Source organism: Macaca thibetana, chromosome 14 (assembly GCF_024542745.1).
Source record: "Macaca thibetana thibetana isolate TM-01 chromosome 14, ASM2454274v1, whole genome shotgun sequence".
Taxonomy (NCBI): Eukaryota; Metazoa; Chordata; class Mammalia; order Primates; family Cercopithecidae; genus Macaca; species Macaca thibetana.
The window spans coordinates 10112160-10134388 of NC_065591.1; the positions used below are offsets into that span (position 1 = coordinate 10112160).

At 60.4% G+C, this 22229-nt stretch overlaps 6 protein-coding genes across 17 annotated transcripts in view; 1 reads left to right on the top strand and 5 right to left on the bottom strand.

The window, feature by feature from the left end:
• The first annotated feature begins 619 nt into the window (after positions 1–619).
• On the top strand, positions 620–3616 carry PPP1R14B (protein phosphatase 1 regulatory inhibitor subunit 14B). The gene is given in 5 exon segments (XM_050757321.1): positions 620–1429; positions 1431–1712; positions 2821–2904; positions 3146–3178; positions 3273–3616. Coding segments are annotated over 5 exon segments (597 nt in total). The 5' UTR covers positions 620–1300; the 3' UTR covers positions 3342–3616.
• Positions 3617–3955: 339 nt separating this feature from the next.
• Positions 3956–7120, bottom strand: FKBP2 (FKBP prolyl isomerase 2). 8 transcript variants are annotated; one of them, XM_050757341.1, is made up of 6 exons: positions 6942–7120; positions 5516–5717; positions 4774–4886; positions 4588–4634; positions 4212–4247; positions 3956–4120 (listed from the first exon to the last, which is right to left on the bottom strand). In XM_050757341.1, exons 2-6 carry the CDS (start codon positions 5684–5686, stop codon positions 4059–4061), a joined length of 429 nt encoding a protein of 142 aa, XP_050613298.1. In that variant the 5' UTR covers positions 5687–5717; positions 6942–7120; the 3' UTR covers positions 3956–4058. The 8 variants fall into 8 exon arrangements, with proteins under 8 accessions (XP_050613298.1, XP_050613296.1, XP_050613295.1 ...); XM_050757339.1 differs by having other exon boundaries at positions 6836–7120; XM_050757338.1 differs by having other exon boundaries at positions 5516–5690; positions 6942–7118.
• LOC126935604 (translation initiation factor IF-2) lies at positions 5900–6823 on the bottom strand. The gene has a single exon (XM_050757308.1). It carries the CDS (start codon positions 6792–6794, stop codon positions 5997–5999), a length of 798 nt encoding a protein of 265 aa, XP_050613265.1. The 5' UTR covers positions 6795–6823; the 3' UTR covers positions 5900–5996.
• A 2173-nt stretch (positions 7121–9293) lies between the features above and the next one.
• VEGFB (vascular endothelial growth factor B) lies at positions 9294–13235 on the bottom strand. 2 transcript variants are annotated; one of them, XM_050757317.1, is made up of 7 exons: positions 12922–13235; positions 12304–12346; positions 11788–11984; positions 11398–11471; positions 10853–10888; positions 10420–10554; positions 9294–9726 (listed from the first exon to the last, which is right to left on the bottom strand). In XM_050757317.1, the coding sequence occupies exons 1-7, from the start codon at positions 12979–12981 to the stop codon at positions 9705–9707; spliced, it is 567 nt and encodes a 188-aa protein (XP_050613274.1). In that variant the 5' UTR covers positions 12982–13235; the 3' UTR covers positions 9294–9704. The 2 variants fall into 2 exon arrangements, with proteins under 2 accessions (XP_050613274.1, XP_050613273.1); XM_050757316.1 differs by having other exon boundaries at positions 10420–10655.
• Positions 13236–13542: 307 nt separating this feature from the next.
• Positions 13543–18167, bottom strand: DNAJC4 (DnaJ heat shock protein family (Hsp40) member C4). Of its 3 annotated transcripts, none has more exons than XM_050757312.1 (6): positions 17547–18167; positions 16514–16607; positions 15861–16045; positions 15610–15771; positions 13844–13936; positions 13543–13751 (listed from the first exon to the last, which is right to left on the bottom strand). In XM_050757312.1, exons 1-6 carry the CDS (start codon positions 17630–17632, stop codon positions 13640–13642), a joined length of 732 nt encoding a protein of 243 aa, XP_050613269.1. In that variant the 5' UTR covers positions 17633–18167; the 3' UTR covers positions 13543–13639. The 3 variants fall into 3 exon arrangements, with proteins under 3 accessions (XP_050613269.1, XP_050613270.1, XP_050613268.1); XM_050757313.1 differs by having other exon boundaries at positions 15664–15774; XM_050757311.1 differs by having other exon boundaries at positions 15610–15774.
• A 296-nt stretch (positions 18168–18463) lies between these two features.
• NUDT22 (nudix hydrolase 22) overlaps positions 18464–22229 on the bottom strand; it is a 113460-nt gene continuing 109694 nt past the window's right edge. The window contains exons 2-7 of one of the 2 annotated variants that reach the window (XM_050757265.1): positions 22011–22112; positions 21306–21803; positions 20771–20869; positions 19130–19227; positions 18904–18997; positions 18464–18630 (exon numbers count right to left, since the gene is read on the bottom strand). In XM_050757265.1, coding sequence (XP_050613222.1) covers positions 18490–18630; positions 18904–18997; positions 19130–19227; positions 20771–20869; positions 21306–21803; positions 22011–22013 — 933 coding nt within the window. In that variant the 5' untranslated portion in view covers positions 22014–22112 and the 3' untranslated portion in view covers positions 18464–18489. Of the gene's footprint in view, positions 18631–18903; positions 18998–19129; positions 19228–20770; positions 20870–21305; positions 21804–22010; positions 22186–22229 lie in introns of those variants that run through there. The other variant, XM_050757267.1, reaches the window with a different exon arrangement.

Genomic DNA, 22229 nt, shown 5'->3' on the forward strand with positions numbered 1-22229 from the left:
CAAAATCATTTGTTCAACCAATGCGGCGACCTACTGAGTGTGACATAGTTCTAGGTGCTGGGGTTCAGCGGGAACCAGATAATTTGCCTAATAGCAGTGGATTTGAAGACCATTCAAGCCTGGTGGCACCAGCAGGCCATGTCCAAGCAGGGCTCAGCCCCACGGAACTCACAATCTAAAAGTGGGAGACAGACAATAAACGAATGAATGAGGCCATTTAAAGATGCAGAAAATCAAGTAGAGGAGGGAACGGGATGCGCCGTCCACTTACAGGAGGTGAGCCAGGGCTATGTGAAGGACCGAGGGGCCGCAGGGCTGGGGTGCAGAAGCCCCGGCACGGCCCCCTCTCCGCGGAGCCGACTGGGCGGCGGTCCGGACGCACGCTTGTAGGGGCAGCCGCGATTATCGCCTTTATTATTATGAGTCCCGGCCCCCGCACTGCCCAGCTCTTTGCGCCTTAGTTTCCCCCTCTGTGCACACACGGGTCGCGGGGCGCAGAGGAGGCCCCAAACAACTTTGCGCTTCCCGGCCTGGCCGCACAGCGGGGGAGGGGCGGTGCCGGGCGCGGACTCCGTTTCCCACAAGCCCGAGCCCCGCGCCATCTTGCCGGTGGGCGGTGGCTGCCCGGGGTCGGCCGTTCGGGCCGGCCGGGTGCCACCGCTCACCCCCCAGCCCCGGCTTCCTCCGTTGGGGGCGTGGGACCTGCTAGTCAGAGTCTAGGGACCCGGACAGCTCCTGCCCGCCTTCTCCACTCCTACTTTCCCGGGAGCCCAGTCCACGTGTGGGTCCGTGCGGAGCAGCCCGTTTGCCCCTCGCCGGCCGAGGGCTGGAGGACCTGAACATCGGGGACCGCAGCGTCTCCTCACCAGACTCCCTGTCTGCACATGATGTCCACTCCCCTGCATTCTCAGATGGCTCCTATTCTCAAATGGCCTCAATGAGGATAGAATGAGGAAGGGTCCAATGAGGACTAGGGTCCTGGCGTGAGCGCAAATCGTCGTCCTGAGCGCTTAGAACGCCTGGGTTTGGGACTGGAAGGTTGCATTTGGGGGCGATACGGACAGCTAGGCCTCCCCTTGCCGAATAGACCCTCCCCTACCCCTGCCCGGGGGCGGAGTAGGGGAGAGGGGCCCGTAGAGGGGCTGGCCCTTTAAGGGGGTGTGGTCGGGGGGCGGAGGAAGAGCTAGACAGAGAAAGCGCTTCGGCGGCAGCAGCTCGGGCGGCGGCCGCGGGGGACAAAGGGCGGGCGGATCGGCGGGGAGGGGGCGGGGCGCGGCCAGGCCAGGCCCGGGGGCTCCGCATGCTGCAGCTGCCCCCGGGCGCCCCCGCCGCCGCCCTCGCCGCGGAGCCGCGCGGAGCTGAGCCGGCGAGCTAACCCGAGCCAGCCGGCGGGCGTCCCGGAGGCGGCGGCACAGGGAGGGGCCCAACGCGCGCACGTGGCCCCGGCGGCCGCCATGGCGGACAGCGGCACGGCGGGGGGCGCGGCGTTGGCGGCCCCGGCCCCCGGGCCGGGCAGTGGCGGCCCAGGACCACGCGTCTACTTTCAGAGCCCCCCCGGGGCCGCAGGAGAGGGCCCGGGTGGCGCGGACGATGAGGGCCCAGTGAGGCGCCAAGGGAAGGTCACCGTCAAGTATGACCGCAAGGAACTACGGAAGCGCCTCAACCTAGAGGAGTGGATCCTGGAGCAGCTTACGCGCCTCTACGACTGCCAGGTGTGTTCCCACCCCGCGCCGACACCCCAAAATCGGTCTCGAGCCGGTCCGCCTGGGAGCCCCACTATGAGCTTGCCTGTCACCGGAGTCAAAGGGCGCTCTGCTTCCCTGCGCGCTCCCCTCCCCTCTGCACTCCCTGCCCCCAATATATACTCTTTCTTCCCTGACCTAAGTCACTTCTATCTTCTCCGCTGCCTCGGACCCTGGCCCCCATTATGCCACTCCCCGCGTCCAGCTTAGTGTCCTCCAGAAGCCTCAAGGGGTGGCCTGGGCCTTGGGCAAGAGGCAAGGGGGCTAGTCTGGGCTGGCAGCGGCAGGAGGTCTCACCGCCTGGTGCCCACTGGCTTAGACTGTGGTTACACGGGGCTGGTCTGGTAGGCAACTGGGGCTGGGCTGTTCTGTGGGCTAGCCTGGAGCTCCATCTTGGCGTGCGTGCAGGCTAGCCCGCTTTCTGGGCTCTGCTTCTCCACCCCCATGACTCCCTGGTTGTTCAGACGGTGACTCAGGCCCCGGGGGGCAGGGTGGAGGAGTGGGCTTGCCTGGTGCTGCCTGCCTACCCTAGCCCAGCCCTGGAATGCAGCTGACTACAAACAGGATAGGGGCTTCCTGCGGAGGGTGGGGCAGGGTGGTGGGCACCCCTCCCTCACCAAAGCATGGGCTCTTTGTTTCCTCTTTGCCAGGCCTGGGTCCTTCCCAGTGACCCCTCAGCCTTCACTTCCTCCTTGCTCCCGGGGAGCTGTGACAGGTGTTTGGGGGAGGGGAGTGGGGCATGATAAGCTGGGACAGCTGCACCCACCGGTGCTCTGGTGAGATGGGGGGCCCGGATGTTGGGGAGACACATCTGCTGGGTTCCCAGCCCAAGGTCCCCAGCCCTGGCTGTCTGGCCTTGTCTGGCACCCCCGGTGCCCACTGGCAGGGACAGGAAGCTCCCCCCCCCCCTGCTTTGGGCAGTTTGCCTTGGCACGGGCCTGATCTGTTTTCCTCCTCAGAGCAGCTGCCGTTGTGTCTGCTGGGCAGAGGGCCGGGTTCCTCAGAGGTAGGCAGGGGCCTCAACCCCTCTTTCCAACTCAGGCTCATGTCTCTCCCTCCTCCCCCACCCCCACCCCAGGAAGAGGAGATCCCAGAACTGGAGATTGATGTGGATGAGCTCCTGGACATGGAGAGTGACGATGCCCGGGCTGCCAGGGTCAAGGTGAGGGGGCTGAGGGGCAGCGGGTTGCCTGAGGCACTGCCCTAGGAAAGCGAGGCTGTGGAGCCAGGCCCTCAAGCCTCAGCTCCTGCCTCAGCGGAATGGGGCCAATGCCTAGCTGTGAGGTGGTTGTGGCATCTCCTGTGCCTCAGGGTGGCCCCAGTCCCTTGGAAGTCGGTAAAGGTGAGCTCCAGGCCCCCACTCCAGAGGACTCACTTATCCTTCCTCCCCTATCCCCTGCTAGGAGCTGCTGGTTGACTGTTACAAACCCACAGAGGTAAGAGATTTCCCCGGAGCGGGGGTGGGGTGAGGGGAGCCTGGCTCCTGTCGTCTAGGGGTTTGGTCTCCTTAATGTTTATCCTCCCACCCAGGCCTTCATCTCTGGCCTGCTGGACAAGATCCGGGGCATGCAGAAGCTGAGCACACCGCAGAAGAAGTGAGGGTCCCCGACCCAGGCGAACGGCGGCTCCCACAGGACAATCGCTGCCCCCTGACCTCGTAGCAACAGCAATACCGGGGGACCCTGCGGCCAGGCCTGGTGCCATGAGCAGGGCTCCTCGTGCCCCTGGCCCAGGGGTCTCTTCCCCTGCCCCCTCAGTTTTCCACTTTTGGGGTTTTTTATTGTTATTAAACTGATGGGACTTTTTGTGTTTTTATATTGACTCTGCAGCGCGGGCCCGTTAATAAAGCTAGGAGATGCCTTTGGTGCAGCTAACAGGCTCGGCTGGTCTCTTAGGGGGCACCCTGCTCTGTGACCTCTGCCAGCTCAGCTTCTCCCCAGGTGACCACAGGCCTTCCTGAGGGCCATGTAGCCATGATGATAGCCCAGTGCTGGCTCCCAGACCAGGAGCTGGAAGTGGCTGGGGAGCTGTGGGGAGCAGTGCTATTGCCGCTGGCAGGCAGGAACACTCCTTTTTCTCTGGGCAAGGGCCACCATGTCCATTGAGCCTAGATCCCCAAGTCTCCACAGTCAGGAAAAGAGAAGGTGGTGGGGTATGCCAGAGCTGAGGTCTCTGAGTCTCTAAGGGCCCACAAACACACACAGGCTTACTCCTTGGGCTTTTAAGTTTTTTTGTTTTTTTTTTTTTGTTTTGTTTTGTTTTTGGAACAGTCTGGTCCCTGATGGGGGCCTCTCCCCCTACCCCTCCCCAGTCTGGTTACAGCTCAGATCGTCGCTCGATTTTGAGCAGCTCCACCTCGAACACCAGGGTTGCACCACCTGTAGGGGAGAAGGGGAGTCAAAAGGCCAACCAGGGCCACAGGGAGGTGGGCTGGCTGCAGGTGATGGGGGGCGTCAAAAGGTTTACTACCTGGAATCTTTGGGGGAGCTCCCCGCTCTCCATACCCTGTTGAAGATGCACAAAGAAACAGTCAGTGACGGCCAAGCTCCCTTCCAGCTTCGGCAAAGGGAAGGTGTTCTGCCCCTCTCAGCAAGAAGGCCAGAAATGGAGAAGGGTAATGGACATGGGAAGGGGGTGCCAAAGGCCTGGCAAGGGCAGAGTTGGGCCGCTACAGCTGAGTGCTTCAAGGATCTTGCCCTGTACTCACTGCTAGACAGCCAAACTTGGAGAAGGCGTGTATTGTAATGAATGGATATGGTGAAGACCAATGAAAGGCTGAAGCAGCTTTCACCCTTCCCAGTCACACACCGCAACCTGCTCTGCACCCTCAGGAGGGGCCTCTTACCCAGCTCAGACGGGATCACCAGCTTGCGCTTCTCCCCCTCACACATCCTGCAGGAAGACACATGCTCAGCCCATGGCAGCACCCAGGGCCTCTGTCTTGTATTCTTGGGGCTTGCCTCCCACAGCTTACCTCCTGGGCGGTGGCCATGCACGCCCCCGCTCCCAAGCCCATTCCCCCATGACTCACCCCAGCAGCCCCTGGTCCCAGCCCTTGATGACCTGGCCTGTGCCAAGGGAGAAGACAAAGGGCTGGTTCTGGGGCAGGCTGCTGTCAAACTCTGTCCCATCTTCCAGCTTCCCCTGTGGGACCAGGAGAAGGCCAGTGAGGAAGAGGGGACCACCCCAGACGTCCCCCTCCCTCAGCTGCTTTCCCCATCAAGCTGGCCCCCACAGCACTGGTGGTCAGTCCTTTTTGTTTTTTGAGATGGAGTCTCTGTTGCCATGGCTGGAGTACAGTGGCATGATCTTGCCTCACTGCAGCCTCTGCCTCCCGGGTTCAACCAATTCTCCCACCTCAGCCTCCGAAGTAGCTGGGATTATAGGCGCCTGCCACCACCCCCGGCTAATTTTGTATTTTCAGTAGAGAAAATTTCATCATGAGGCCAAACTGGTCTCAAATTCCTGACCTCAGGTGATCACGTGCCTTGGCCTCCCAAAGTGCTGGGATTACTGGGGTGAGCCACTGTGCCCGGCTGGTCATAGTTTTTTAAGAGGACAGAGCCTTGGGCAGCTCACAGTATACTGTCACTGCCTGCTGGTGCCCACCTGGGCAGTAGGCAAGGGCAAGGCAGAACCATGGAAACTGGCTTAGAGGGGAGAGGGGACTTGTCCAAGGTCATCTACCTGGCTGATGGAGAACCAGACTCCCAAGCACTTTCTGGTCCTCGGAAGCCCCATCCACTTCCAAAAGGCCCGCCCATCCCACTCACCGTGTAGTGCATGTGCAGGACATCCCCTTTACGAGATTTGATGGGACAGTGGTCCACCCGCTTCTTGACCCCGATCTGCAGCTTCCTTTTGCCCTCGGCCCCCGTGGCCGTGGCCACGGCGCTCAGGCAGATGGACAGTACTGTCAGGACCCGGACCCAGCTCAGCCTCATGTTTCTGTGGGCACAGACCCCGACCGACCGACTGAACGTGGGGGAGGGCAGGGAGAATATGGAACACGGGTAGGTAACAGGAGGGTTCCACCACCACTGCATCTTGCTTGCCCCGGGGAATCCCCTTTGTCCCGGGTCACCGCCCTCTCCCCCGGGCTCCGGGGCCACACTTACCAGTTCAGTGAGAAGGGGGCTTGGCCGAGGACCCCAGCAGCGGGGGGAGGGGGTCAGGGGAGGCCACAGCAGCCAGGGCCCCGCCCCTTTGCTCACCCCCATACCTTCCCTCCCTCCCGGTCCCCACCTCCGCTCTTCAGTTCCCGCCTGTCCCTTTGCGTAAAGTCCAGACCCTATCTGGCTGCACTGCAGTTGCCCCGACTGGGCGGTCCCACTCACGCCACACCCAGCTGCCCCCGGCCCAGCACACCCACACCTCTGCGGCCGCTGCCGGGGGCCGGCCCCGAGGCACCCACACATCCCCGCTGGGTGGCTCCGAGGAGCCCGGGTCCTCGGGAGATACCCCCCAGCCTGGTCCTGTGCCTCCGCCCGAGGCGCCGCCCCAACTCTGAGCCCTTGGGGGTCTCCGGGGCACCCAGACTGGCCCTGTGTCTTCTGGCCGCCGAGCCCGCTCCACCCACACCACCTCTCCCGGTGGAGTTCTCGGCCTACCGCGTCCCCAAGCCCGGCCACCACGGAGACCACCCCCGCGAGGACGCCCGGGGCCATTACTCGGGCCGGGCTCCTCCCTTGATTCCTTGGCACCGCCCTTCGAAGGACGCGGTGCCGCCCCCGGGCCTGCAGCCCCGCCTTCGACAGAACTAGACCCTTTTTCCGGAGCCGTAGCCACGCCACTCACCGGCTGAAGCCCCGCCCCCAGCGCCTGCGCTCCGTCCCCCTCTGCTTCCGACCCCGAGGCTCCGCCTTTCACCTCCTCCAGCTCCTCCTTCAAGAGCCAGGCTCCGTCCCCCGACCTTCCTAGCTCCGCCCCCTGCCGCCGGGCTCCGCCTTCCACTGGCACCAGCTCGGAGGTCCCACCCGTCACGGTTCCACGTCCCGCCCCGAGTCCCAGGGCTCCGCCCCGTGCGGCGTGAGAACCCTCCCCCTGCGGCATCTCCGGACAGCTCCGGCCCCCACCCCCAATTTCCTAGTCACCTAGCTCTCGTTGACACTTGGAGCCCGGTCCGCTCCTGCCCGGCCTGATCCAGCCTGCCCTCTTGCACCCCGGCTCCCCCCAGCCCGGGCTGTGGCCCCCGCTCACCTCCTCGCCGCGCCCCCGGAGTCAACCCCGGTGGTGCTGCCGCCTCTGCGCAGGCGCGTCCTTGTCGCTACCAGGCCGGGCCACGCCGCCCTCCCTCATTGGGCCGTGCGAAACCCGCGGCCACACGCCCGCTGGCGCGGGTCTTTCCCTAGCCCCGCCCCCACGACGGCGCTGCTGCGTCACTTCCGGCGGAGCGGTAGTCTGTAAGGTTAGGTGAAAGTGACTTCCGAAAAGGCCGGAGGCACTTCCGGCCGAGGTGATAGTAAGGTCAGGACGGCGTGGGTTCCCGGAGGGGGTCTTGAGGCGCCATTTCAAGTCGCCTCCAGCCTCTCCCACAGCACTCCTGTTTTCCCAGGCTTCATCATAGCCCACAGCCCTCAGTCGCTGTGGAAAGAGCCTGGGCTTCACAGTGACCCTCAGGTTTGAATTACGGGTCGGCTGTGTGCTTGGTGGAATTTGTCATCCAACACAGGCGTGTAACACAGGCTTGATGACACCCAGCCCACGGGATCCCTGCAGGACCGAGATGATGTTCAGTGCCAAGCCCTGGCTTCCAGCCAATGCTCCCACCCACGTCTCTCTCCCAGGAGCCAGGCTTACCTCTACCTGTGCACCTGGGCTGTGACTCGTGACTGGAATGATCTGGCTGGGCCTGTTCCCCCACCAGACTTATTTTCAGGCGCCCCAGCAGCCACCAAACATCTGTCAACTGAAGTAATGAACCTGCGGTTGAGAGGCAGCTAAACCTAGGTTGAAGGTTAGGGAGACAGCCGATTTGAGGTCAAATCCCCTGGCCAATTAGCCTTTCTGAGCCTATTTCCTCAATTGTAAAAGGAAGACAATCATGATGCTGACCTCAGAATTAAGGAGGAAGTGAGGAGGTGCATGTGAAGCATTGTGCCTGTCTGGTGGGGCTGACTGGGCTCTGGAGGTGGTAGCTCTTTGGAGCCCGAACCCTCCTCTGCTTCATGCTAATTGACCTATGGCATGTCTAGTGACATCATGACTGAGAAAATGATTTGAAAGTAGTAATCGCTGTCAGGAATTGTCTGCTGGTTCAACCCACTCCTGCTTTAGGCCCACTAAAATCATACCCACATGCTCTGACCCAACACCTCAGAGAAAGCCTCCATTAGGGTGGCTGCCCACCCCCCTCCCCCGTGGCTGCCCAATTGAGTTAACTCTGCCCCGAATGTCCTGCCTCAGCAGGCAAAGCACTGGTGCCCAAGGTTGGCCTTTCATCCACCCCAAACCACTCAGCCCTGGGCACTGGAGGCTGCAGGGAGAAGGGTGGGGGCTGGGCTTGGGCTGGGATAGACAAGTCAGGAGAATCTCAGGCAGCAACTAGTGAAGGGAGCTGCAGGGTGCGAGGGAGGTGAGGGTGGAGAAAACTGTGTGGGTTGGGCGGGCGTGGTGGCTCACACCTTTAATCTCAGCACTTTGGGAGGCTGAGGCAGGTGGATCACCTGAGATCAGGAGTTCCAGACCAGCCTGACCCACATGGTGAAACCCATCTCTACTAAAAATACAAAAATTAGCTGGGCGTGGTGGTGGGCGCCTGTAATCCCAACTACTTGGGAGACTGAGGCAAGAGAATTGCTTGAACCCAGGAGGTGGAGGTTGCAGTGAGTGGAGATCGCACCATTGCACTCCAGACTGGGCGACAGAGTGAGACTCTGTCAAAAAAAAAAAAAAAAAAAGGAAAGAAAAAAAACTGTGTGGGTTGGTTTGAGGGGAGCCTGCCGCCCAAACCAGGCCCACCAGCCCCAGACCTTTGGTGCTTCCCTTTCAGGGAAATGGGAGTGAAGTTAAGACAGGGCAGGTACCGGGGCTTTAGATTCAAGCTGCAGGGAACAAAAAGCAGCAGATGCTGAAAGTGCTGCCTGGCAGGAAGAACAAGTGTTTTTTTTCTGTTATGTAAAGATAGTCTCAAACTTCTCTGAGACCCGAGGACGCCAACCATAGCAATCTTCTGTTCCCTCTATGTGCACATGTGGAAACTGCTGCTCAGAGAGGCAGGGGTAGTGACAAGCAAGGTCACTCAGCAGATCTGGGTCCTACCCCAGGCTCTTTGGCCACAGAAGGTCGTCTCCTTCCAGAAAAGAACCCCGGTGAAGAGGAGGAGGGCAGGCTGTTGACTGGGCTCTCCCTGACTCCCATGCCTGGCAATAACATGAAAGTAATGAATACATAATTCTGGCCCTGCCTGGGATCTGCTGTGGAGCCTTAGTCCTCATTTCTTCCATCTGCACGACGAGGGAGCAAGACAAGCTTTAGATTTAGTGATGCAAACATTCATGCCCAAACCAGCCAGCCTGGACAGTGACAAACAGTGACACAGGCAGGGACAGCTCCTTCCATCTCTTTTATCAGGGTTGGGGGATCACAGTTCTTGTACCAAAGCCCAAATCCTATTATGCAGAGATTTGGGTCTTCTTAGTGAGAGGAGGAAGAGCCAGTTGTAAGATGCTTACTTGCACAGAGTGGTTAGAAACTGAGACAGTACCCCATTCTCCCCTGAGCTGGTATATGACCCCTCTTGCTGCTTCCCAGCCTCCTCTTCCAACTCTGTCCTGTTTGATGATGGCCTCAGGGAGACAAGGGATGGCAGAAGAACCCTCTGAGAGGCCCAGGTCCTGGAGCAGCTTCTGCCTGGGCTGAGGTCTTGGGGGCTTGGCTGTTTTTTACCAGGCTCCTCTTTGTCCCCCCACTGGAATATAGCCTATGAGGCAAGTCACCCCGCTGAGTCTGAAAAGCCATGTGTCACCTTCGCAGCTTCCGGCACCTGAGGAGGGAGGAAGTGATCTGTTCATGCTGGCTGGAGCGCAGCCCCAGCCCTGGACTCACGTGTGCCTCAGGGCCCACTAAGATCACAACCTGAGCGTCCTGCCACACCACTCGGCCCTGGGCACTGGAGGCTGCAGGGGGAAGGATGAACCTTCTGTGAAGGCCATCCCCTCCTGACACTCCTCGGGAGCCCCCACTGGCCTGGCCCATATGATGTCACCCCATGGCCTCACTGCAGGAGAGAGGTGGTGAGAAATACATCAGATAAGGGTGTACGAGGGTTCCACTATGTCCTCTCGAAGCCCATAGGTAGGGAGATGTCTACCACAGGGGCTTCTGGGAAGGCCCGAACTGCAAGCTGGAAAAGCTATGTCCCACATTTCTACCCCAGGCAGATGTCACCTCCTCCAAGAGATCTCTGACCTCTGAAAGATGAGGCCAGGTGCCCCTCACCACAGCCCTTGACATCCTCTGCTGGCATCGTCCCTCCTGTATCTGACTCCTGAGTTACAATGTTGGACTTGCTTACATAGCTCCAGGTGCCAGCAGCTGCTTGGTAAATATTTGTTCAACACATTCAACAGTTTCCCCTTCCCTGGCCCTCCTCCTACTGGCAGGCTCACCCTGGACCTGCTCCAGGACAGGACCTTGGTGTCTTCCCAAACAAACACCAACCCTACAGACACCTCACCTGCAGGTGTCTGGGTTGAGCTCTAAGCCCCGCCCTTGGCAACGGAGGAAGCTGCGGCGTCGACAGTGGCAGCGGCAGGTCCGGGGGTCAGGGCGCTGGTGGCGCTGGGTGCAGCGTGGGCAGAGGGTCCTGGGGCTGGAGTGGGATGGGTGATGTCAGCTGGGGAGGGTGCTCCGGGGGCAGAGTCCCAGCCCGGAACAGAGCGGGGCTGGGGACGGTGGTGGGGAGTGGCAGCCCTAGGGAGGAGAAGCGACATGTCTGGGGTGGGAAGGAAGAGTCTTCCCTGGAGCTGGGGTCGGGACAGAGAACACAGGCTTGGGGAGCAGAGGAAAAGGGAAAGCGGGGGACAGGTGGGAGGAGAAAGAGGGGCAACAGCTTCCGGACTCACTTGTACTCCCCCTGCCCCCACTCAGCTGGAGTCCAAAAGACTCACCTGTCGGGCTTCACAGCACTGTCCTTTTTTTTAGGTCTGAAAAATTAAGAGAGATAGACACAAAGAGGAGGAAGATCAGGAAATCCCAGCATCCTACTCTCTCTCTCTCTTTTTGAGACTGAGTTTCCCTATTCTTGCCCAGGCTGGAGTGCAGTGGCATGGTCTCAGCTCACTGCAACCTCCGCCTCCTGGGTTCAAGCTATTCTTCTGTCTCAGCCTCCCAAGTAGCTCGGATTACAGGCATCCGCCACCACACCCAGCTAATTTTTGTTTTTGTTTTTTTTTTAAGTAGAGACGGGGTTTCACCATCTTGGCCAGGCTGGTCTTGAACTCCTTACCTCAGATGATCTGCCCACCTGGGCCTCCCAAAGTGCTGGGATTATAGGTGTGAGCCACTGACCCAACCATCCTACTTTGTTGCCCCAGATCCAAGGCCTACCCTTGGCTCTACTCTTAGGAACCTGGTCCCCAGTTCTGTGGACCACCATACCCAGCACCCCCGCAGCCTGGCCTCTGTAAGCTCAGAATTTGGGCCTGGCTGGCACCTGCATTCACACTGGCTGTGTTCTTCCAGGGACATCTCCCCCAGCTGACTGCTCGGGTACCGGATCATGAGGATCTGTGCTCAGGAGAAGAACAGGGGGGACAGTGAGGGAGAGAGAGAAAGGGGATGCTCTAAGGCTGGAGGGAGAAAAGCTCACCCAACAGCCAGGAGGCTGGCCACCAGCCCTCCCCCCAACCCTACCTCCTGTGCCTCAGTCTCCAGGCTGCCCCAGCCCCAGAGCCAGCCAGCATCCACCCTGCCCACTGCCCCACCTGCCCAGTACCTGCATCCCCTGCCCGCTGCCCCACCTGCCCAGTGCCTGCATCCCCTGCCCACTGCCCCACCTGCCCAGTACCTGCATCCCCTGCCCACTGCCCCATATGCCCAGTACCTGCATCCGGACTTGGTGCTGCCCAGTGGGCACACACTCCAGGCCATCATCAGGGCAGCAGCCACCACAACGCTGCACGGTCACACAGCTGGGCACCAGCTGTTTGGCCACGGTGCCCATGAGCTCCACAGTCAGGGGCACCACCACCTCCCGGGGCTGGCAGGTAGCGCGAGTATACACATCTATCCATGACACCACTGGGAGCAGACCGGTAGGGGTTAAGTCCTCACTGTTTTTCCTGCAGCTGCTCCCAGCAGCTGTCCCCCCCAGTCCCCAAGTCACAGCCACCCTCCAGTAGCCCTCCCCACTCTGCCCTCACAACCTGTCTTCCCCTGCCCTGTTTATCCAGATCCCAGTAACCCCGCTGCCTCAATTTCCTCCTCTGTGAAATGGGTAGAATAACAGTTTGCATATTCTAGGGGAGTTATACAAGATGATGGACACCAGGCACCTGGAATCAGGGCCAATGACAAACCCTCTCAGTGCTGGCTAGTGCCGAGTTTTTATGAGTATTACCTTTCTTCTGGTGGCCAGGAGCATCAGGCTGGGAGACAGGGGCCTGTGGGAGAGAAAAGACCTGTACCCAAGGTACCCTTTAGGAGGGTCTTTCCCTGTCGCCATCCCTGGGGCTTTGCCCTTGCATCAGGAGGCTTCACCACCTCTCTGACATCTTTCCAGATTGCTCTGTTCCTGTGGCCACTGCTCTAGCTTTACCTGTCCTTTCCTGGCCACCCCGGACCTGCCCTGGCCCAAAACACAACAGGTGCTCCGGCGGCCTCATCAAATCTCCAGGCCGCAGAACCGAGCATGTCTGGGGGCTGCATGCAGATCAGGAGCGCGCACAGTGGGCACCGAAGCAGGTCCTGCGAGCACTGAGGGAGCCCCGCCCCCGGCGGTGCCCAGGGGACGGGGTGGGGCGGAGGAGTGGCCCCAGACTGGGGCTGGCGGGCCAGCGGGGAGGGGCACCTCCCAGGGGATGCACGCGCCGGGCCCCGAGACGCCCGCGTCCAAGGCCGGACCCCGCAGATCCCCCCGGCCGAGGCCGCGGGTCGCCTCCTCACTTCCGCCAACCTTGAGAGAGGGCACGGCGGGCTGGCGGGCGGGCTGGCGGGCGCGCTGTCGGGCCGCACGTACCTGGGCGGGGGCCAGCTGCAGGAGCGCGGCGAGCAGCAGGCGGCGGAGCAGGGGGCTCATGGTGCCCGCGGGGGCCGCCCGCCGGGGACGCCCGCATCGCCCTAGCCCGGCGGGGCGGGGGGCGGCGGCAGCCAGAGCCCCATGGCGCGGGCCCGGGCGCGGCGGGCGGGGGCCGGGCGCGGTGGGCGGCTCCTCCGCGGCCCCCTCCCGAGCCCTGGGTGCAGGCAGCGCAGCGCAGAGCAGCGGAGGCGGCCGGAGGAGCCGGGAGGGCGGGCGGCCGGTGGCGGCGGGCGGCGGCGGCGGCGGCGCGGGGACGGCGGGGGCGGCGGGGGGCCGGGCCCGGGCTGGCGGGCGGGCGGCTCATGTGACCCAGACACGCGCTCCCCACCGGGCCGTGGGGCGGGGGCGGGGCGGCGGGGTGGGGGGGCGAGGCCGCCGGCGGGACCCGCCTCCTCCACACACCCCCCTCCCGCCTCCCGCCGCTGCAGGGGAAAGGGGACGCACCGCCCAGGGGGCCGGGCTCCCGGGTCGCGGCAGTCACTACCCAGAGGGCGGGGCGCTGCCCCTCGGCGAAGCCGGGGCAGGGGGCGCCGGGCCTGAAGGAGGGAGCCGCACACTAGCTCTGCGAATCACTTTATTACACGCGTTTTGGGAAGCGGGCAGTCCAGGGAAGGAAGCAAGGCGGGAACGCACTGCAGGCCCTATCCAGGTGAGCCCCTCAGGGGCCGGCGCCCGGGGGCACGATCTCGGGGACTTGGGTTGGCTCCGGTGGTGGCGGCTGCTGCTGCCTTTGCTGTTGTCGCTCCTGCTGAAGGCTGGCTCTGTTGGCCCTGGAGGAGAGGGCACCTGGGTGGTTGGGATAGGGATCCCGAAGTGTGGTGCCGGGACAGGGAGCAGGGGGCAGAATAGAGCAGGGACAGACCTGGCCCGCGCCCGCTCCCGCGCTTCATTGTACATGGCTGTGATGATCCGATCCTTTTCATCCATGAAGTTAAGGTGCATCTGCTTCACCTTCCTGCAATGTGTCACAATTAACCCTGGGACTCGAATTCCTGTTGTCCCTGAAGTCCTGCCCCCTTCCACCCCACTCTAGGGGCCTCACAGCTTTTTAACCCACACAGGGTTAGGGACCTCAGCCTAACCCTGCCTGTGATAGGTAGGGAGGGCTCAGAGTGGCCCTGGCTTGTCTAGGGTCCAATGGCATCCGAAGTCCCTGGCCACTTCGAGGTGTTACAGCAGCTGTGGACATGGGGGTGCTCCTCCCAGAAGACTAGAAAGGGTATGCATCTAACTCCATCACTGAACTAGGCAGGCTGCTAGCAGTGGGCACTGGCCTTTAGGTATTTGCTATAGAAAATCGGCTTCGTGGCCGGGCGCGGTGGCTCAAGCCTGTAATCCCAGCACTTTGGGAGGCCGAGATGGGCGGATCACGAGGTCAGGAGATCGAGACCATCCTGGCTAACACGGTGAAACCCCGTCTCTACTAAGAAATACAAAAAATAGCCGGGCGAGGTGGCAGCGCCTGTAGTCCCAGCTACTCGGGACGCTGAGGCCAGAGAATGGCGTGAACCCGGGAGGCGGAGCTTGCAGTGAGCTGAGATCCGGCCACTGCACTCCAGCCTGGGCTACAGAGCGAGACTCCGTCTCAAAAAAAAAAAAAAAAAAAAAAAAAAGAAAACCGGCTTCGTGGCTAGGCGCGGTGGCTCACGCCAGTAATCCCTCTACTTTGGGAGGTCAAGGCGCATGGATCATATGAGGTCAGGAGTTTGAGACCAGCCTGGCCAATATGGTGAAGCCCCATCTCTACTAAAAATACAAAACAATTAGCCAGGCATGGTGGTGGACGCCTGTAGTCCCAGCTACTTGGGAGGCTGAGACAGAAACAGAAGAATTGCTTGAACCCGGGAGGCAAAGGTGAGGTTGCAATGAGCCAAGATCGCGCCACTGTACTCCAGCCTCGGCGACAGAGTGAGACTCCACCTCAAAAAAAAAAAAAAAGAAAAAAGAAAACAAAAAAGAGAATCAGCTTCGTGGCACGCGAGAGTGGCGGGGAGATGCCTGCTGCCAAATGAATGAGCTGTGCTGCATTTGCTGCTTGTGCTTGATTTTGTTTGGCTCAATCCCTTCCTGGCAGCCAGCACGAAAAATTTATATTCGAAATATGAAAAAGTGTAAATGACAGTGTTAGCTCTTAGTGCAGCGCTGTCTTTACTAAGTAAGGAGAGGCTCCAGAGACCGATTTCTTTTTTTTTTTTTTTTTTTTTTTTTGAGACGCAGTCTCGCTCTGTCGCCCAGGCTGGAGTGCAGTGGCCAGATCTCAGCTCACTGCAAGCTCCGCCTCCCGGGTTCCCCATATTCTCCTGCCTCAGCCTCCCGAGTAGCTGGGACCACAGGCGCCGCCACCACGCCCGGCTAATTTTTTGTGTTTTTAGTAGAGACGGGGTTTCGCCGTGTTAGCCAGGATGGTCTCGATCTCCTGACCTTGTGATCCGCCCGTCTCGGCCTCCCAAAGTGCTGGGATTACAGGCTTGAGCCACCGCGCCCGGCCAGAGACCGATTTCAAGCAACTCTTAGCTTGAGAGACACAATAGTACGGGACATGAGGTGCTGTGGAGGACTGGCTGACCACACTGGAATTCGCCCACCCTCCTGCCCTCTGCCCATCACCCCAGGGAGAACAGGCATCACCTGAAGGCAATGTAGTGCAGGCCCATGCCCGCCAGCATGAGGAGGAGGCAGTACCTCAGCACTTGCTTGTTTTGTTTGTGTTGCTGCTGCCTCGACTGGGGCCCCTGTGGCCTCACGCTATGAAACTGGGACCAGTACTGTGCGTTGGGGTGTGCCCAGGAGCTGCTGGGAGGCAGAGGAAGGGACATTGTGGAAATGAGCCTCCCCAAGAGACCTGGGGGTGGGGCAAGTTGAGGGCGGGATTACTGTACCTGTGTGTTTGGCCGGCAGACTTGTCATGGGCTGTGGTTTGTGGAGACTTTGGGGGACCACCTGAGCGGAGCTGAGCATCATACCTTCGGCGGCTCTGCTCACGGCTGAGCACACGGTATGCCTCACTCAGCTCCACAAAGCGGCTGTGCAGGCTTGGGTTCCCAGGGTCCCGGTCCGGGTGCAGCTGGGGTGGGGCAGGACTCCCCTTATCTCCCTTTGCCTGTCCCTCCCCAGGACCCATGCTGATGACATCCACCCACACCAGGGCTCCAGTCATACCCAGGAGCCCTGCCTGGTCAGTGACCCTCACTCAGGCCTGCCCACTCCTCAGAAGGCCAGAGAGCATGGACTCCTGCCTCCTCCTGCGTTCAAGCCCTCCCCACCTGCCAGCCCCCTGCATTCACCATATGCCCCGGTCCAGGTTTCTTAAGAGCAGGCAGGCAGGTCAAGAAAACGAAGCCCAGCCCATCAGACAGGACCCCTGGCTCCTGCCCACAGCCTTCCCCCCACCCTTGAGCACCCGCCACTCACTGTGAGGGCTGAAAAAAATGTGGCACCAGCCAGAGATGCAGGTCTACTCCTGGGAATTTGAAGCACACCCCCACTGGCTCAGAGTTCCTGCTCCCCCTCCCCACCTTAGGGGTACCGGTACCTCTTTGGACTTGGAGAAGAAAGCTCGTTTAACTTCCTCAGTGCTGGCACCAGGATGCACCCCCAACAGTTCATAATAATTACTGGGGCTGGACCTGTGGACAGAGTCGAAAACCTGCAGGGGCTGAGGGAACCCAGAAGCTAGCTCTGCCCTGCCCTTCCCAGCCCCTCCCTGGGCTACACCCTTCAACTCAGCTACCAGGAGCTGAGAGGGCTGAAACAGGTCCCAGGACAAATCTGTCTCCCTTTGGAGTGTTTCAGGCATAGTGCAGGTCAGGATTTCTCAAAGTGGAGTCCAAAGACTTGTTGGAAAATACTGATTCCTGGCCAGGTGTGGTGGCTCACGCCTGTAATTCCAGCACTTTGGGAGGCCGAGGAGGGCGGATCACCTGAGGTCAGAAGTTCAAGACCAGCCTGACTAACATGGAGAAACCCTGTCTCTCCTAAAAATACAAAATTAGCTGGCTGTGGTGGCGCATGCCCGTAATCCCAGCTACTGGGGAGGCTGAGGCAGGAGAATCGCTTGAACCCGGGAGGCAGAGGTTGCAGTGAGCCGAGGTTGTGCCCAGCAGAGATTGTGCCATTTGCACTCCAGCCTGGGCAACAAGAGCGAAACTCCGTCTCCAAAAAAAAGATAAAAGAAAAAGAAAGAAAAAACTGATACCTGAGCCCCACCTAATTGATTCCTCCAGTTCAGAATCTCTAGAGCAGAGCCGAGGAATCTGGATTTTTGTACCCAACACCTCCCCATCTCCCACCTCCCACAGAGGGTTATGCACAGTGATGCTTGGAAACCACTAGAGCTGTGGTAAGAGCGTTGGGTTTAACCTGGACTCAAACTCCTCCTCTGCTGCTTAAATCGGTGTATGACCTTGGGGGTCTTCTCTATCTCTGATCCTCAGCAGGGAAGGCGAGGGTTACCTGAGACAAACCTGGGAGCCTCCTGACACGGAGTAGAGACCACAACTATCTCAGCACATAGGGCAAACAGAAACCCATTGAACAACCGGGCCGGCCCCCCGCGCCCAACTCACCGCTGCCCGGCGGCCGCTCCGAGGAGCCGGGAGGGAGGGCTGCGGGGCCACAGCCGGCACAGGCGCAGGGGTAGTAAGGGCGGCATGGCGGCGGGCGGACAGCTGGGAAAGGAGGCTACCAAGAGCGCACTGGTACCAGGATGGGGGCTAGACTTCAAGCACCCGGGGGCAGAGAGAAGGGGCCCGGCCCGGTGTTCTGCGAAGGAAGACTGAAGCAGGCCCCAGGAGGGGGCGGTTCTTGCCCAGGACCAGACCTGCGTATTCTTGGACCTGCCCCTTTCTTTCACCCGGGCATCCGCAGCCCTTCCCAGCGCTGGCTTCGGGGTCTGGCCAACCAGCCAGGTACTCCGAGACCCCGTTCCCACCCAGGGAGCTTGTGGACGGGCGAAGGAGGGGCCACAACCAGGCCCCGCCCCCGCTACTCAATGACCCGCGGCCGTCGCCATTTCCTGCGTCTATTCAGGCCCCGCCCTCGCACTCTCATTGGCGTGGATGCCAAGACCACGTCCACCAGGCGGGAAAAAAAAATCGGTGGAGCCCCCGCCCCTATATGTCTATTGGCCTTTGGTGCCTCCGGTCCCCCAGCCTGTGGACTCTCCGGACAGGCGCGGGCGCCCACCCGGGGACCGGGCGGGACAGAGCCCGCTCTCTGAGGCTTTGTGACGCTTTCGGCCCGGCCACCGTCTCTCCGTTCCTCTGTTGCTCCCCTCTGCAGCGAGGCATATCTTACAGAGCTGCTTCGGCCCCGGAGCCTCTCAGGAGGCAGCCAAGGGAGCCATAGCTCTTATCCTCTGCTTGTAGAGAAGGACACTGAGGCTGGGCGGGTTTTTTTTTTTTTCCTCAGGTCACTTGTCCTGCCTTACGCACTCAGGGCCCACTGTTCCTCTCTGTCACAGAAATAGCAGATGCCAACGGAATCCAAGAATAAAGTCCTTTATTATCTTCAGAGCGGTGGGAGTAGGGCTGGGGACCCTAGGGCTGCTCCGGTGGGACTTCCCTGAACCCGGTTGTAGAGGATGATGGCGCCTTTGGCCGAGGGGCAGAGTTCAGCCCACATCTCCGTCTCCTGCAATCTCCGCACGTTCTGTGGGGAGACAACAAGACCCAGGCATTCAAGCTTGCCACATCTCCTGCCAGGGCTGTGCCCAGAATTCCTGAGCCTCAGAGACCTCTGCGCTGTCCTTAGGGAGGCATGTTAAGGGGCTGAACAGGTCCCTGGACCTTTCCCTTGCACTAAGGGCAAATCTTGTGCCTCTGGAGGGAATTGTGACCCAGCCAACACCTGGGGATAATGCATTGCCAGGCCTCTGCAGGCCCCAGCCCTGGCCTCCAAGCAAGATGGTTTGTCACTCTGCACCTGTGTCTCCACAAAGATGATGCCTGTAGACTCGTGGGCCTCAGGTCCCCCACTCAGGTAGTGCTTTCTCACCTGCTCAGAAGTCAGGCTGCACCTGGACAAGAACACAGGGTGGCTTAGTGGGTGACCAGCCCCTGCGGGGTCCCTGTGGAGTCACAGCTGCCTCAGCCCACTCCTCACCACCCACCTCCCCAAGACCCAGGATCATGTACCCGAGCCCACTCACTGGACATAGAACTCGGCACTGGCTCGGCCAGCACTGGTCTCGTTTCGGGCGATGCCCAACAGCAGGGGCTGGCTCAGGGTGAGTAGCGGCAGGTTCACCTGTGGTGGAGGGTGGGGTAGGGGGAGGTCCCCCCTATCAATGCCACTGCCCATATCCCTGCCTCTCTCAATGAAAAACAGCCTGTTGCCTGTGTACAGCACTTTACAGCCTGTAGATCAAGGGCCTGGCATGACAGAATATCAGATGATGGGCATGTTTGTTTTACAGGTACACCAAAACCAGAGAGATTGAACACGTTGCCCAAGGTCACCCAAGTGAAGTCAATTTAGTGACTGGGACTCCCACTTACTCCTTTTTCCGTTTTTTTTTTTGAGATGGAGTCTCGCTCTGTCGTCCAGGCTGGAGTACAGTGGCGCCATCTCAGCTCACTGCAACCTCTGCCTCCCAGGTTAAAGTGATTCTCCTGCCTCAGCCTCCTGAGTAGCTGGGATTACAGGTGCACGCCACCATGCCCAGCTAATTTTTGTATTTTTAGTAGAGACGGGGTTTTGCCATGTTGGTCAGGCTGGTCTCGAACTCCTGACCTCAGATGATCCACTGGCCTCGGCCTCCCAAAGTGCTGGGATTACAGGTGTGAGCCACCACGCCCTGCCACACTTACTCCTTTTTCAACAAACTTGGGGAGTGGGTAAGATATTTATCATTGTTTCCATTGAAAAGAAGAATCCTTGGCTGGGCAAGGCATGATAATCACTTGAACCCAGGAGGCAAAGTTTGCAGTGAGCCGATATGGCACCACTGCACTCAGCCTGGACAACAGAGCAAGACTCTGTCTCAAAAAGAAAAAAGAAAAGAAAAGAAGAGGAATCCGCTGGACACAGTGGCTCACATCTGTAATCCCAGCACTTTCGGAGGTTGAGGCAGGCAGATCATGAGGTCAGGAGATCGAGACCATCCTGGCTAACATGGTGAAACCCCGTCTCTACTAAAAATACAAAAAAATTAGCCAGGCATGGTGGTGGGCACCTGTAGTCCCAGCTACTCGGGAGGCTGAGGCAAGAGAATGGTGTGAACCTGGGAGGCGGAACTTGCAGTGAGCTGAGATCGCGCCACTGCACTCCAGCCTGGGCGACAGAGCGAGACTCTGTCTAAAAAATAGAAAAGAGGCCGGGCACGGTGGCTCACGCCTGTAATCCCAGCACTTTGGGAGGCCGAGACGGGCAGATCACGAGGTCAGGAGATCGAGACCATCCTGGCTAACACGGGGAAACCCTGTCTCTACTAAAAAATACAAAAAACTAGCCGGGCGCGGTGGCAGGCGCCTGTAGTCCCAGCTACTTGGGAGGCTGAGGCAGGAGAATGGCGTGGACCCGGGAGGCGGAGCTTGCAGTGAGCTGAGATCCGGCCACTGCACTCCAGCCTGGGCGACAGAGCGAGACTCCGTCTCAAAAAAAAAAAAAAAAAAGGAAAAGAAGAAGAATCCAAGGCAGAGAGTACTGCGGGCTAGAATTCCACTCCTAGTATGCCTAGCTGCAAAGCCAGATGCCTGCAGGCCTCCCGCCAGCCCAGATCTGTAGAATTCTGGCAAGTCCTAACCCCTCCCTTTATGTCTACCACCCTGTCCAGGTCACCCTCACTCACCTCATCACAGATCTCCTGAAGGACACTGGAAAAGAGCTCACGTACCACCAGCTCCCCAGCGAGGTCCTGGTGCTGGGGGCTGTCACCAGGGCACAGGGCCTGTGAGAGGTCAGGCTCAGCTCCTGCTCCCCACCTCTTCCCCCTGCCCCATCTCAGGACCAGCAAGCCTATACCTGCTGGCCCTAAGGGCCTGATGTGGCACAGTGTAAGAGACTTAGTGATCCTGCGTCTGGTGTCCTTTTCCTGGCAGACAACCAGCGGTCCAGCTTCAAAGGGGATACACAGGGGGCAGGGGTGGGGTAGGGCATCTTCTTCCTGTGCCCAGTCTTTCCCCCCTGTGTTTTCTAGTTTCTCACAGGACTGGGGCAGGGGTCAGTGGGGAGGCAGCTGGACTGCCCTGAGCAAACTTTCAGAGAAACACCAGGCCAATTTTCCCTTTAAGGAATGAGGAAACCAAAGCTGGGAGGATTGGGAGAGTGGAGAGCTGCAGCTCCCTTGAGCTGTCTGGGTCTTTGTGCCCAGCCTGGCATCTCACCTGAGGCTCAGGGTGCCCACCAGGCACATCCACCAGCCCAGGGGCCTCAGCCACCTGCCGGGAGCGGCGCAGGAAGACAAGGAAGTCATCGGCCGTGGCTAGTGCAGCGCCCACCCCCAGTGGGTCCGCCAGATAGGCCTGCGTGTCACCCCAGTTGGTGGCCCCCTGCTGTCGCAGCCAGGCAGCTGAGCTGGACCAGTTGGTGCCCAGGAAGTCTCGGTAGGAAGTAAGGCCCAGGCGCAGAAGCAGCTGTGGCCCCCGAGAGCCAATGGGCGCCAGGGTGGCTGAGTGCAGGCGGAACTTGGGGGCGTTGAAGAGCCAGGGTTGGGCCTTTAGCCGGGTCTCCCAGATGGCAGTGATGGCCTCGTCCCCACCTGGCAGTGGGCGTCGGTCGTGGGCGGGGCTCAGCTCGGCCTGTATTTGCTCCCGGGGCAGGCCCCCACCAGGGCACTGAAGCAGCAGGGTCACCTCAGGATCCATGATCTGGACGGGGCAGCTCTGGGGGAGGATAGAGCCAGGCCTGTCACCCAGGGGGGCCACTACCACTCCTGGGCTGCGCAGCTGGCCCCGTCTGTCGCAGACCTCCTGAGGGTACCCGCAGCCCTTCTCCACCCCCCTGACCACTCCCTGGGCAGTAAAGCGCCCCTTCTTCCCCGCAGGAGCCCCGAGTCCCGCAGGGTGTCCGGGACGCCCGGGCATCCCTACCATCCAGAGGTCTTGGGTTCAGGCGCCCCCAAATGCCCATTCCCCTCAAACCCAGGGGTCTGCCTCCGACTCGGGATGCGCGGGGACCCCTTTCCAGGGCCCAGAAGCTCCAGCCTCCAGCCTGCGCTCCCCGGCCTCCAGTTCGCGCAGGCTCCGCCCCTTCCCCGAAGCGGAAGTGCCCGCCCCCTTCCCCCGCGGCTTTTCATTGGCGGGCCCGCC